The sequence below is a fragment of the Anthonomus grandis genome, chromosome 12 (assembly GCF_022605725.1).
Source record: "Anthonomus grandis grandis chromosome 12, icAntGran1.3, whole genome shotgun sequence".
Lineage (NCBI taxonomy): Eukaryota > Metazoa > Arthropoda > Insecta > Coleoptera > Curculionidae > Anthonomus > Anthonomus grandis.
Window position 1 is genome coordinate 24,851,872 of NC_065557.1, and position 15,574 is coordinate 24,867,445.

Here is a 15,574-nt window from a genome sequence, read left to right on the forward strand (position 1 = left end):
ATGAGGTTCATACTCAACACCCTCAATAATTAATTGGGTTGGTATTTTTGGTCATCACATATTTAGACCATTTTTTTTACCGGTAAATTTAAATGGAGATACGTACTTAGACCTTTTGGAGAATTCTGTTAACCCAGCATTGATTGTAATTATGTGAAACGACCAACGCTACCATGAAGAAAATTCGATATTTCAGCAAGACGGGGCTCGTACCCATTATGCATTACCAGTACGACAGTTTCTGGATGAAACGTTTCCTGGTAGATGGATTGGGAGAAGGGGTACTATCGAATGGCTTGCGAAATTACCCGATTTATCTCCTCTTGATTTCTTTTTGTGGGGACATGATGAAATAACATAAAATGTATGCCACCTAACCTGAATTACTAGCGCTAAAAGAAGCGCGCTAAACAACGTTATTGTTTCAAAATCTATGACAAGCTGCCATACTGCGAAAACTCATCGCAATTTCAAACTTGGCAGTTGTATCTAGAATAATAAGTCCTTTAAAATAAGCTCACTAGACCCCCCACTCCTATTTAAGATTTTTTGCATCCCCCCGCCAAGAGAGTGATGTTAAGGGGTTGAAAGTGTTATAAACATTGTTCCCTAAAATTGAAAATCGACGGGTCCAAGCATTTTTTTAATTTTTTTAAAAAAGAGCCCTAAACCTTGCTGGTCTCTTTTTTCGATGGGTCACCCTGTATAAGATATACGAAATAAACCCTACAAATTAAATTGAAATCAAATCGAAAAAATAGCTAAGCGGTTTAGCTATCTTATTTTCTTAAAAAAAAATAAAAAGAATTATTTAGGTAAAATAAAAGAATTATCTTATATAAGCTATTATTACTTATTTCAAATTAATTTGGTGTTAGTAAAGTTATTCAAATCAAACTATAGCTAAATGGCTTATTTATTGTATTTTCTTAACATTAAATATCATTCATCGTTAAAAAGAATCATTTCGGTAACGTTACTTTTTAAAATTAATTTAATTTACTTTTCGTACTCAAATAAACGTCAAATTACATTTCACGCACTAGTACGTAAAAAGCTTAGAATATTGAAAGGCTAGAAATAGCATGCCGTGGAACTATGAGCAAGTTTGTTTGCTTGCAACATCTCTGATGCACTGACCTATATAATCCCTAATACCAGTTACATCATATTAATTTAAATTAAAAAACAAAGCTTTAAAAAAAGGCTAAATCAAAGGCTAATCAAAGGCTAAAAATAAAGACTATGTACAATAGATTAGATTAGATTAGATAGTTTATTAATAGTAATATACAAACAAGTTTTTTTACACGTCAAATAAAATATGTAATGAAACTTAAATATTTTATTTGACGTGTAAAATAAATTAGGAATTAAATATTTAAAAAAAAATAAAGTTGCTACATAGTTTGTATATATACATATAAAAAATATAAAATAGAAATATCAAAAGTTTAAAATTCAAATTGCCTATCATTGGATGTAAAATTCAATTAAAATACACTTTCAAAACACATTAAAAGAACTAAGACAAATTAAAACTTGATTCAAAGTACTCCCCAAATGAAAAAAATAGCTTTTTCTAAAAGAAAACATTTAATTTCCTTTTCATATTGGTTCAAATTTAAAACGTTTACTCTGTCTAGTACATAGTTATAGAACTTTACACATAGGTATCTGGAGCCGCTTCTGGATCTCTTCTACGGCAGAAATCAGATACAAGATTGGTGGTTGGTCCTTGTAGAATAATTATGGATGTTTTCATAAGAATTATATAGGTTCAAATTTTGCTTGATATGTGACAGACACATAAAGATTTAAAAGAATTTCGACATTCATCCCCATAGCCAAGGCCAGACATGATGCGTATGCATTTTCTTTGTTGTCCAAAAGCTTGTTCCATATGACAGAAATGGCCCCACGATAGAATGGCATACGTTATATGGGAATGAAAATTGCTTTGGTAAGCTGTTAAAAGGGTTTCTCTAGAAGTTATATGAACAAGGTTTCTAAAAAGGAAAAGTTGCTGTGATATTTTCTTTGACAGATTCATCAGATGTTCTTCCCAGTATAACAAACAGAGTTAAAATTAATATAAGGGACACTTACAAAAGTTTAAAATTGGTACAAGTTACATCCACAAGGGTTTGAGTATATGTCAAAAAATCTTTTATTAATTTATTTTTTTATTTACATTCTATTATTAAAAAAGAAGAAAAGAGACATATGAGACATAATTAGACTGAATAGTGTGTTATAAAAAATACTAAACTTAAACTTAGGAGACATCTATGTCGAGAAGTCCTAAAAACACCAGAATGTTTACTAACATTTTTGGTGGAAGCAATAGGAAAGTAAAAGTTTCATGAAGGATATAATAAATCGCGGTTAACATAATGATTAGCACGTTGTGAAGGAAAGCAATGAATCAGTACTAGATAAAAAAAAGAAATTATAAAGGGCATTTTCCTTTTAGTATCCTCTGATTATGGACACCACTGTATACGAAATTTCAATAAACAAGTGTTTATATATTTATTAGAATATCCGAGAATTAAAACATAACTAAAATAGAAATTGATAAAGCATTTACCTCTAAGGTATGTAGGGCTTTTTCGGAAAGGTATCACTTTTAAATAAAAAACTGATGATGATCACTTTTAAATAAGAACTGCCATACATGGCATAAAACTCTTATTTATTACATTTTTGGCTTGATTTCAGAAAATTTTGTCAGTTTTCTGCGTGCCTAAGAAACAGCTCTCACTATTTTTTTTTTTCGTGCTCACGCCTTTACATTCATATATCATTTTTATATACGTAAAAATGTTTATAGCCTTTTAGTTAACAATTATTTACCTGTTACAGTTTATACAAAAAGATTTTTAAAAAATACGGTATATCGGGCAAAAAGTTCAAGGTCAACGTCTTTTACAGTACCTATTGTACAAATTTATAAATATTTTTGGATGCCATTCATTTGATATTTACTCCTTCATACGTAGCAATATATTTTGCAGTACAAATGCATATTTTGTATTTACCGGGGAAATCAATAAGTTGCCTCTATCTACGATTAATTTTAATAAATTATTTAACTTATAAAAAAGTTCCATATTATTAATGATTACTTTAAATTTAATAAAATTTAATCGTATTTCAATTTAATTCTATTTGTTCTTGGTCGGTGTTGTTAGGGTCTTACCTGTTTTTGAATTAATGTCTTCTGCGGAGGAAAAATTGTTACGTTTTCAGGTGTTGCGGCAGACTGCAATTAACCAACTTAAACTTTTATTTGATACCACTACTCGTGCTAAAACTAATGATGGTTGGCATAATAAATTTATGTGACTTATAGAAATTTTTCAAAAATTTGTAAAAGTTTCGAAAAACAACATAAAAATATTTTAGCGTTAGTTGCTTCTGATAATGTAATAATAAGATCGAAGAAGAAAATACAACTTTGAAAGATTTTATTAATCTTTCCCAAGATATTGAAATTACATATTGAAAAAAGGTTTGAACTTCCACTAGAAGAGTCTTCAGTACATTGTGGAGTTCCCCATAACAGCACAATATTTGGGAATAATGAACACATTAATATTTAAGGATGATGGAATCTATCCTCCAAGGGGTGTTGACCTGCTGCTCTCTAGATATACTGAACAATCACTTGCAAGGAGGAGAAAAATGCATTCGGTGAAATTTTTGTTTAACTTACTTAACCATAAAATTGACTGCCCATCCCTTTTACAAAGGATTTGCTTTCATATACCACGCCCAGGACACGTACACTAGACACTCTCCAGCTTTTAACTTGCACAGAGCCAGGTCCAATATTCTGCATTACTCGTGGAGTCCTATTCACTTTATGTGTCAAAACTTTAACACTATTGCTGATTCTTGTGACATGGACCATGACAATCTTCACTTTTTTTTTCAACAATCGACAATTTTCACAATTCGTTAGTTATTTTGAGTCACCTACGTATGGTCGGTTGGGGAGGCTAGGTTATTTAGTTCTTAGTTATTGAGTTTTTAGTTTGAATACATTTATTTACTCATTTTTTTTCTGCTCTTTTGATTTTAATCAATTCTTGATTCTTATCCTAATTTAGTGTTGATTTTTTATTATTTATTTTCTTAAACTCACTACTTTTTTATTATATTCTTTTATAGTTTAGTTACATGGATCTAATACAGTTCATGAATTCATACTTGTACATTTATATATATTTAATAGATTTTCCTGTAACTGGGTATATGTAACCTGTTGGAAATAAAGCTTATTAGTATTATTATTACCTAAAATTCAACTAGTCACTTTTAAAGGTCATTCTAAACTTTTTACGACCTATCAACAAACTTTTAATTGCCTTGTAGATTTAAACAGGTCACTTAGAAAAATGTAATTATTTACTCTCTAGTTTATAAGATCCTCCTTTAGAATTAATTGTAGATTTGCCCGTAACAAATGAAAACTACCTAACAGCTGACAATATATTAATCGACAAATATAATAACAAACGTTTAATGGCCACGTCTTACAGGAAAGAATTTGCTGTCATTTGACTTCTGAAAATCCAACTTCTTACGAAATTTACTAGATAAATTTAATAAAAATTTGTCAGCTTTAAAAAATATAAATCTCAATACAGATAGTTGAGACTTTATTTTGTCTCATATGCTGCTGGAAAGACTAGATTCGATTATACAAAAGGCATTTGAACATCAGCATGCGTCAAATCAAATTCCAACATATGAAAGTGTTAAAACATTCGTTAGCAAATGGTGTTTAGCTTTAGAATCAATTCTTAGAAAGCCTCGGCAAGAGTCGTCTAAAACTTACTCTGCTCATAGCCCTCGTAGTAATAATAATTCCGGTTTTAAAAGTCGATCTTCATTTTTGGTTAATTCTGATTTGACTTGTAGTACTGGTTTTTGTTTTCTTTGTAAAGAAAAACATATTTTTAAATGGCCTTTGTTTTTACAAAAAACTTAACATTATTAAAAGGCAACGCGCTTGTAATAATTGTCTTGCCACAGCTCATACTTTTGCGCAATGCACCTCACAAAAAAGATGTCGTATTTGTTTAAAAGAACATCTTTCATTGTTATGTTTTGCAAATTATAATAATCATCAAAAAGTACCTGAAAGCCAAAATACACATTTTATTGATGGCTTGCCAGGCTCCTCTACTAGCACTAATTTTGGAAATATTGATTTAAATATTCAAACTCAACATGTCTCAAAGGTCGGCATGCTATTAAATAATCATGAAATATTGTTGTTTTAGTAAAAGTTAAAGATATTTCAGGAGATTGGCAAATAGCTTGTGGTATCCTAGATTCAGGGGCGCAAAACTCTGTTATAACAAGATCATTTGCCAATAAATTAGCACTTATATAAATATCATAAAAATATGAGTTTACACGATCTTGATTCTATGAATACCATTGCGCATTCGGAAATAAACTACGATTTCCTTACTCCATAACCACGAATTTACTTTAGATACTACCTTTATTATTTTGGATAGAATTTGCGATAATGTACCAGCGGTTTTATACATGAACAGCTGCTTTGCTTTTATTCCTTGTTTAGATCCTCAATTTAATCAGTCTCACAAAGTTGATATGTTACTGGGCAATGATATTTACCCTTACATAATGAGAGAGGGTAGAATTCATTTCGGTCCTGAGCAGCCTATGTGTTTTAATACTTCTTTTGATTGCACAATGATTGGCTAGGAAGCCTCCATACAATAAAATTGTCAATACCTTTTTTGCGTCAACTGAGAATAACCGTCTGGATTTTATTTTATAAAAATTTTGGGAAATTGAGGAGGAAACTGGGAATTGAAACGACGTTTTCTATTACTGGAAAGACGTTTGTTGCTAAATTCATCTAAATATTTTGCATATTCTGAGGTTGTGCAGGATTACTTGGATCAAGGACACATGACTTCACAAGTTTTATTTCCCACTGATCTTCACTATAATTATTTTTACATTCCACATCATGCGATTTTCAAAAAGGTTTCCAATACTATACCTTTACGGGCAGTCTACGATGCAAGTAGTCCTGGGGCTGGAAAACTCGCTTAACAATGCTGTTTTCACGGGCCCTAAGTACAACAGGGTTTGCGAGCCATTCTCTTGTCATTTCGCTTGCATAAGCTGGTCTTTACATGTGACATTAAACAAATGTATCGAATGATTAGAATACACTCGGATCAACGCCGCTATCAACGCATATTATGGCGATTTCCTTTAGATCCCATAAGTGAATATGAAATTAGTGCTGTTCTTTTTGGAGTTGCTTGTTCGCCTTACTTGGCAATTCAAACTCTTTTACATTTGGCTGAAGAATATTCAGATCTTCCCCTTGCTTCTGAGGTACTTAAGAAGTCGACGACGTTACCTCGAGTAGTATAGATCTAAAAGGTACAATTTTATTAAGAAATTCATTAATTGAGCCATTGGCTAGGGGTGGTTTTGAGGTCAGAAAATGGACAAGCTGATCCTAAATTACTTGCCAATTTGCCAGAAAGTCATATACAGACAAATGCTTTGTCTTTTGACCAAGAAACAAAAATGTCCAAAAAGGTCCGATCTTGCCAGAATAGAATACAGAATAATTCGATCCTCTTGGGTTTTAACCACGATCACTTTTTTTAACATCTTCTTTGAGCACTAGGATTACAATGGGATGAAACTTACTACCCCTGGATGTCTTGGAAAAGTGGAAAAAATTTAAAGGTGAATTGTCGTTACTCCAAGATTTTTACACGCGAAGAGAAATTGATATTTCTTTTGTACAAGCTGAACAGCTTGTAGGATTCTCTGATGCAAGTTTACGTGGAATGTGTGGTTTTTTTTTTCACTTTACTTTTGGCACAATTGTATATCAAGGTCAAATCTTCTCCATCTTTACAATTCAGTGAAGTCTATTTTTGGTGTGACTCGACTGTAGCCCTTGCGTGGTTAAGATGTTCATCCAACGCTCAACAGGTTTTTATGGGAAATCGGGCTTCCACTATACAACAAATTACTCCAATTGACTCATGGAGATATGTCTCTACGGAGCAGAACCCTGCAGACATTCTATCAAGAGGTCAAGAGGAATGCTATCCAACGATATTATTAATTTAAGCTTGCGGTTTCATGGTAAATTGTGGCTTTGTGAGCCATCTAACAATTGGCCCTTAGATATTCATATGCACAAACCAATAGCTGTTACAGAATTGCCAGATCTTCGCAGAACAACCCAAACCTTTTTAGAAATCGAAAATCAAAATATATTTCCTTTCCACAAATTTTCAACTTTCACTCGTATTACTCGAGTTATGGAATTCTGCCTTAGGTTTATTGTTAATTGTCGAATTAAAGAATTTGATAGATATTTTAGCCATTTGACAATATCTGAACTTTGCAATGCTAAAGACATGTTAGTCAAACTATCACAGCGTAAGTCATTTTTTGATGACATGAACACAAAATGCGGCACAAAACACACACATTGCGGCTCTGAATTATTGCTCGCACACATCAGAGACAATTACTGGCCTATATCTGGTAAGAATGTAGCAAAGCTAATTATCAAAGACTGCCTTATTTGTTTTCGTTTTAATCCCACTTCACCTAACCCTATGATGGGTAATCTCCCAAGTTCCCGATTTAGTCCTCAAATTCCGTTTTCTGATGTTGTCATTGACTATGCTGGACATTTTTAAATAAAGGATTGAAAGGGACGTGGTTGCAAGGTGAGCAAATGGTATTTAGCACTATTCATTTGTTTAACAACAAAAACGATCCATTTGAAGCTGGGCACTGAGTTAAGCACGTGAGCCATTCTTGAAGCTTTTCAGAGATTTATTGCAAGACGTAGTAAACCATTGAATGTTTATTCTGACAATGGTAATAATTTTGTAGGCTCGTGCAACTATTTAAAGGAACTAGATACCTTCCTAAAAGGCAATTCACTAATCCTTAGGGAAAAAAATCTTTCTCCTTTCTAAAATCATCCTTTGAAGTTTTATGGCATTTTATTGCGGCATATTCTCATCATGGTGGTTTGTGGAAAGCTGGTGTTAAAGCGGCAAAACATCACTTAAAAAAGATTTTACTTAACACAATATTACCTTTCGAAGGTCTTTTTCACAGTAATTACACAGATAATTTTTCACAGTAACTACACAGATAGAAGCTATTCTAAATATACGACCTTTAACGCCACTCTCGACAGATCCAAATGGTTTGCTGACCCTAGCACATTTTTTAATCACTTCAATCTATTATTCACCCTGATTTACAGAATACTGCTATCAATATATTATCTAATTTTAAACTTAAAGATAAAAATTCTGGTCGCGTTGGATCAAAGAGTATATTTGTAATTTGCAAACTATACTTAAGTGAAAGAAGAACCAACATTCTTGTTCTTGACTATGGTTCTTATCAAAGACAATCACTTACCAGAGTTTAAGTGGAAATTAGGTAACGCAACCTAATTTCCTCTAATAATAATATCCTCTATCCAGGGAATGTTGGTGTTGTGCGCGTTATATCCGTGAAAAATATGGCGGGTAACATTAAACGCGCTGCTACCACTAACCAACTAACCTGCCTCTGTTAGTTTTACTTAGGTTAAGTCATGTTTTTTTTATATTTAGTGATTTGCTTTGTTTTTTTTATCACTGAATATGTCCAAAGGGTAAAAAAGAATCATTTGCTTATCCAATTTAAGCTCTAAATAGAATTCAATTTAAATTTAATTCAATAAACTAATTTGAATTCAAGACGGAACAATGGCTAAGCGGTTTATTTATTGTGTTTTGTTAATATTGAATATTATTAAGAGGTAAAAGGAATAATTTCAAATATGAAATTTAAGCTCTACATAGTAGATATAAATTAAATTCGAATAATAGCTAATAGTAATAACGTTAGTCACACGTATTATTTAAACACAATACATCAAAGAAATTTTAGATATACAAAATGAACTCTAAAAATGAAATTGAAATCAAGTCGGAACAATAACTAAGCAGTTTAGTTATCCTACTTTCTTAACACTTAATATGTCCAAAAGGATAAAGAATCATTTGGGTTATCCTATATAAGCTTTAAATAATAAATTTGAATACAAAAATAATGTTGATTATTTGCGCTGGGTTCAAATAAAAAAAATAAAATAAAATAAAAAAGTTAGTTAACTTACGATGAAAAAAAAGGTAATCTAGTGGACTGTAAACACTTAATGAAATTAACTAAAAAACTTGGAAAACGCTGTTGTGAGACCTTACCTTCTATTATCGGTGGCCGAGATTTGCGAATTATCTACACTTTCACGCTAGCGATTTTTCGGTGTTGAGTCGCGACTCTAAACTGTTTGACGCGTAGAGCTCGAATAAATCGCGTACTGTTTAAGGCCTCAAAACGAGGAGTTGAAATTCAAGAAAAAAAAATTATTTAAACAAATGAAATACTTCCTTAACAAGGTGAGTCAACTAAAGGCATTAAATTTAACTAAAGAAAAATACTGAGTGATAAAAGAACATGAATTAATATGAACTAAATAAACTAAATGAAAATTAAATGAAAACTTAACATACCGCCCACCAAAATGCATTGCATTTTTCAGTCCTCCGAAAGTGGCAAAGGACAGAGCTTCACCACAGGTCGCTTTAAAGTCCCATTACTAGTGCGAACAGTAACAACTCTCACTATTCCATCTAAACCTGGATGTACCTCAGTTATGCGGCCCATTGACCAATGCAGAGGAGGGGCCAAATCATTGCGAATTAAAACTAAAGTTCCTGGTGAAAGATTACCACTGGATTTATGCCACTTAGCACGTTGGTGCAACGTATGCAAGTACTCACCAGACCAACGACGCCAAAAATCTTGGTGCATTTTTTGAAGCATTTGCCCACGATCCAATTGACGAACGGGAAGTGAGGTGACATCCAATTCAGGAGGAACACTCAGAGGTTCCAGGGTTAGGAAATGACTCGGGGTTAGAGCGGTCATATAATTGGGATCATTACTAAAGGGTGTAAGAGGTCGCGAGTTAAGAAAGGCTTCAATCTGAACCAATACAGTATTTAGCTCCTCATAGGTCAAACATTGCATACCAATGACTCTGGATAAATGAGTTTTTACAGATTTCACTCCGGCCTCCCACAATCCTCCAAAGTGGGGCGCAGAGGGGGGGTTAAAATGCCATGTTATACCTTCAGATGCGGCGGATTTTAACATAAAATTATTTAACTGCTTGGATGCACCAATAAAGTTGCTACCACAATCGCTGTACAAATGTTGGCAGCGACCTCGGCGAGCTACAAATCGTCTCAAAGCAGCTAAGAAAGCTTCCGTAGATAGACTGGATACCAATTCTAAATGCAAAGCTTTAGTCGCAAAGCAAACAAACAAACATAAATAGGCCTTACTGGTACGACAGCCGCGGTAACGAGACATCATGACATTGAATGGACCAGCATAATCAACGCCGGTATGAAGAAAAGGTTTTACCTGTGATACGCGGGATGCAGGCAAATCACCCATAGGAGGTTGAATTGACTGAGGCCTACATCTAAAACATCTAACACATTTACCAAGAATACGACGAATAACGGCTTTAGATGACAATATCCAAAATTGCTGTGTAATAAGAAACTGAACACTCTGCACACCAGCATGAAAATACTTTAAATGAAAAAAAGTAACTACAAGCCTTGTAAACTCGTGATTACTGGGTAGGAGAGCGGGATAGTTATTGTTAAAACTTAAAGAATGTTTTAATCTACTACCGACACGTAGTATCCCAGCACTATCTAGGAAAACATTCAATTTTCTAAACGCTTTCGAAGGTATTTTATTTCCTTGAATTAACATTATATCCGAGGAAAAGGTTTGCGACTGAACATGTCTAACCAAAAGCATTAATGCATTGTGGAGTTCTACCAAAGTAAGGTTACCCTCATATTTTTTGCGGGGCAATAAAATATTATGCTTATAGCGAAGAATATAGGCCATAGTGCGTTTCAGTTTGTCGAGCGACGAGAACCTTGAGATAAGATTATCCAGAAAACCCTTAGAAGAAAAAATTGAGAGACATGTTTTCTTTTCTTTAGGTAAATCATGTGAAGTTGAAGGAGTGTTTATGAAGGGGATCCAGTTGCAAGCTGAGCTAATTAAAAACTAGGACCCGCCCACCAAAGCGAACTATTACATAACTCCATAGGGAGCAAATCTCTAGAACCGAGGTCGGCTGGATTATTCTCAGATGAAACATGATGCCAACAAAATAAAGGTAATCTTTCTTGGATAAAAGAAACGCGGTTGCTAACAAAAGTACTCAAGAAAGTGCTATTGTAGAATCACTCCAGGCGTATATTTTATTGATAACAAAAGATGTTTTATAAATATCGTAAACATGTGTTAGCAAACGAGACAATAGCACGGCCGCACAAAGTTCTAGACGTGGTATAGAAATTGTCTTTAGTGGTGCAATTTTTGATTTTGCACAACTAAAACGAGTGGTTGCCTGACCGTTAGGTAGTAAACTACAAAAATAAATAACGGCACAGTAACATAATGAGAGAGGGTAGAATTCATTTCGGTCCTGAGCAGCCTATGTGTTTTAATACTTCTTTTGATTGCACAATGATTGGCTAGGAAGCCTCCATACAATAAAATTGTCAATACCTTTTTTGCGTCAACTGAGAATAACCGTCTGGATTTTATTTTATAAAAATTTTGGGAAATTGAGGAGGAAACTGGGAATTGAAACGACGTTTTCTATTACTGGAAAGACGTTTGTTGCTAAATTCATCTAAATATTTTGCATATTCTGAGGTTGTGCAGGATTACTTGGATCAAGGACACATGACTTCACAAGTTTTATTTCCCACTGATCTTCACTATAATTATTTTTACATTCCACATCATGCGATTTTCAAAAAGGTTTCCAATACTATACCTTTACGGGCAGTCTACGATGCAAGTAGTCCTGGGGCTGGAAAACTCGCTTAACAATGCTGTTTTCACGGGCCCTAAGTACAACAGGGTTTGCGAGCCATTCTCTTGTCATTTCGCTTGCATAAGCTGGTCTTTACATGTGACATTAAACAAATGTATCGAATGATTAGAATACACTCGGATCAACGCCGCTATCAACGCATATTATGGCGATTTCCTTTAGATCCCATAAGTGAATATGAAATTAGTGCTGTTCTTTTTGGAGTTGCTTGTTCGCCTTACTTGGCAATTCAAACTCTTTTACATTTGGCTGAAGAATATTCAGATCTTCCCCTTGCTTCTGAGGTACTTAAGAAGTCGACGACGTTACCTCGAGTAGTATAGATCTAAAAGGTACAATTTTATTAAGAAATTCATTAATTGAGCCATTGGCTAGGGGTGGTTTTGAGGTCAGAAAATGGACAAGCTGATCCTAAATTACTTGCCAATTTGCCAGAAAGTCATATACAGACAAATGCTTTGTCTTTTGACCAAGAAACAAAAATGTCCAAAAAGGTCCGATCTTGCCAGAATAGAATACAGAATAATTCGATCCTCTTGGGTTTTAACCACGATCACTTTTTTTAACATCTTCTTTGAGCACTAGGATTACAATGGGATGAAACTTACTACCCCTGGATGTCTTGGAAAAGTGGAAAAAATTTAAAGGTGAATTGTCGTTACTCCAAGATTTTTACACGCGAAGAGAAATTGATATTTCTTTTGTACAAGCTGAACAGCTTGTAGGATTCTCTGATGCAAGTTTACGTGGAATGTGTGGTTTTTTTTTTCACTTTACTTTTGGCACAATTGTATATCAAGGTCAAATCTTCTCCATCTTTACAATTCAGTGAAGTCTATTTTTGGTGTGACTCGACTGTAGCCCTTGCGTGGTTAAGATGTTCATCCAACGCTCAACAGGTTTTTATGGGAAATCGGGCTTCCACTATACAACAAATTACTCCAATTGACTCATGGAGATATGTCTCTACGGAGCAGAACCCTGCAGACATTCTATCAAGAGGTCAAGAGGAATGCTATCCAACGATATTATTAATTTAAGCTTGTGGTTTCATGGTAAATTGTGGCTTTGTGAGCCATCTAACAATTGGCCCTTAGATATTCATATGCACAAACCAATAGCTGTTACAGAATTGCCAGATCTTCGCAGAACAACCCAAACCTTTTTAGAAATCGAAAATCAAAATATATTTCCTTTCCACAAATTTTCAACTTTCACTCGTATTACTCGAGTTATGGAATTCTGCCTTAGGTTTATTGTTAATTGTCGAATTAAAGAATTTGATAGATATTTTAGCCATTTGACAATATCTGAACTTTGCAATGCTAAAGACATGTTAGTCAAACTATCACAGCGTAAGTCATTTTTTGATGACATGAACACAAAATGCGGCACAAAACACACACATTGCGGCTCTGAATTATTGCTCGCACACATCAGAGACAATTACTGGCCTATATCTGGTAAGAATGTAGCAAAGCTAATTATCAAAGACTGCCTTATTTGTTTTCGTTTTAATCCCACTTCACCTAACCCTATGATGGGTAATCTCCCAAGTTCCCGATTTAGTCCTCAAATTCCGTTTTCTGATGTTGTCATTGACTATGCTGGACATTTTTAAATAAAGGATTGAAAGGGACGTGGTTGCAAGGTGAGCAAATGGTATTTAGCACTATTCATTTGTTTAACAACAAAAACGATCCATTTGAAGCTGGGCACTGAGTTAAGCACGTGAGCCATTCTTGAAGCTTTTCAGAGATTTATTGCAAGACGTAGTAAACCATTGAATGTTTATTCTGACAATGGTAATAATTTTGTAGGCTCGTGCAACTATTTAAAGGAACTAGATACCTTCCTAAAAGGCAATTCACTAATCCTTAGGGAAAAAAATCTTTCTCCTTTCTAAAATCATCCTTTGAAGTTTTATGGCATTTTATTGCGGCATATTCTCATCATGGTGGTTTGTGGAAAGCTGGTGTTAAAGCGGCAAAACATCACTTAAAAAAGATTTTACTTAACACAATATTACCTTTCGAAGGTCTTTTTCACAGTAATTACACAGATAATTTTTCACAGTAACTACACAGATAGAAGCTATTCTAAATATACGACCTTTAACGCCACTCTCGACAGATCCAAATGGTTTGCTGACCCTAGCACATTTTTTAATCACTTCAATCTATTATTCACCCTGATTTACAGAATACTGCTATCAATATATTATCTAATTTTAAACTTAAAGATAAAAATTCTGGTCGCGTTGGATCAAAGAGTATATTTGTAATTTGCAAACTATACTTAAGTGAAAGAAGAACCAACATTCTTGTTCTTGACTATGGTTCTTATCAAAGACAATCACTTACCAGAGTTTAAGTGGAAATTAGGTAACGCAACCTAATTTCCTCTAATAATAATATCCTCTATCCAGGGAATGTTGGTGTTGTGCGCGTTATATCCGTGAAAAATATGGCGGGTAACATTAAACGCGCTGCTACCACTAACCAACTAACCTGCCTCTGTTAGTTTTACTTAGGTTAAGTCATGTTTTTTTTATATTTAGTGATTTGCTTTGTTTTTTTTTATCACTGAATATGTCCAAAGGGTAAAAAAGAATCATTTGCTTATCCAATTTAAGCTCTAAATAGAATTCAATTTAAATTTAATTCAATAAACTAATTTGAATTCAAGACGGAACAATGGCTAAGCGGTTTATTTATTGTGTTTTGTTAATATTGAATATTATTAAGAGGTAAAAGGAATAATTTCAAATATGAAATTTAAGCTCTACATAGTAGATATAAATTAAATTCGAATAATAGCTAATAGTAATAACGTTAGTCACACGTATTATTTAAACACAATACATCAAAGAAATTTTAGATATACAAAATGAACTCTAAAAATGAAATTGAAATCAAGTCGGAACAATAACTAAGCAGTTTAGTTATCCTACTTTCTTAACACTTAATATGTCCAAAAGGATAAAGAATCATTTGGGTTATCCTATATAAGCTTTAAATAATAAATTTGAATACAAAAATAATGTTGATTATTTGCGCTGGGTTCAAATAAAAAAAATAAAATAAAATAAAAAAGTTAGTTAACTTACGATGAAAAAAAAGGTAATCTAGTGGACTGTAAACACTTAATGAAATTAACTAAAAAACTTGGAAAACGCTGTTGTGAGACCTTACCTTCTATTATCGGTGGCCGAGATTTGCGAATTATCTACACTTTCACGCTAGCGATTTTTCGGTGTTGAGTCGCGACTCTAAACTGTTTGACGCGTAGAGCTCGAATAAATCGCGTACTGTTTAAGGCCTCAAAACGAGGAGTTGAAATTCAAGAAAAAAAAATTATTTAAACAAATGAAATACTTCCTTAACAAGGTGAGTCAACTAAAGGCATTAAATTTAACTAAAGAAAAATACTGAGTGATAAAAGAACATGAATTAATATGAACTAAATAAACTAAATGAAAATTAAATGAAAACTTAACATACCGCCCACCAAAATGCATTGCATTTT

The 15,574-nt window shown here is 33.4% G+C and overlaps 1 protein-coding gene across 1 annotated transcript; it reads right to left on the bottom strand.

The window, feature by feature from the left end:
• Nucleotides 1-9,642: 9,642 nt before the first annotated feature.
• On the bottom strand, nucleotides 9,643-11,040 carry LOC126742829 (uncharacterized). The gene has a single exon (XM_050449632.1). The coding sequence runs from the start codon at nucleotides 11,038-11,040 to the stop codon at nucleotides 9,643-9,645; it is 1,398 nt and encodes a 465-aa protein (XP_050305589.1).
• Between the last annotated feature and the right edge of the window lie 4,534 nt (nucleotides 11,041-15,574).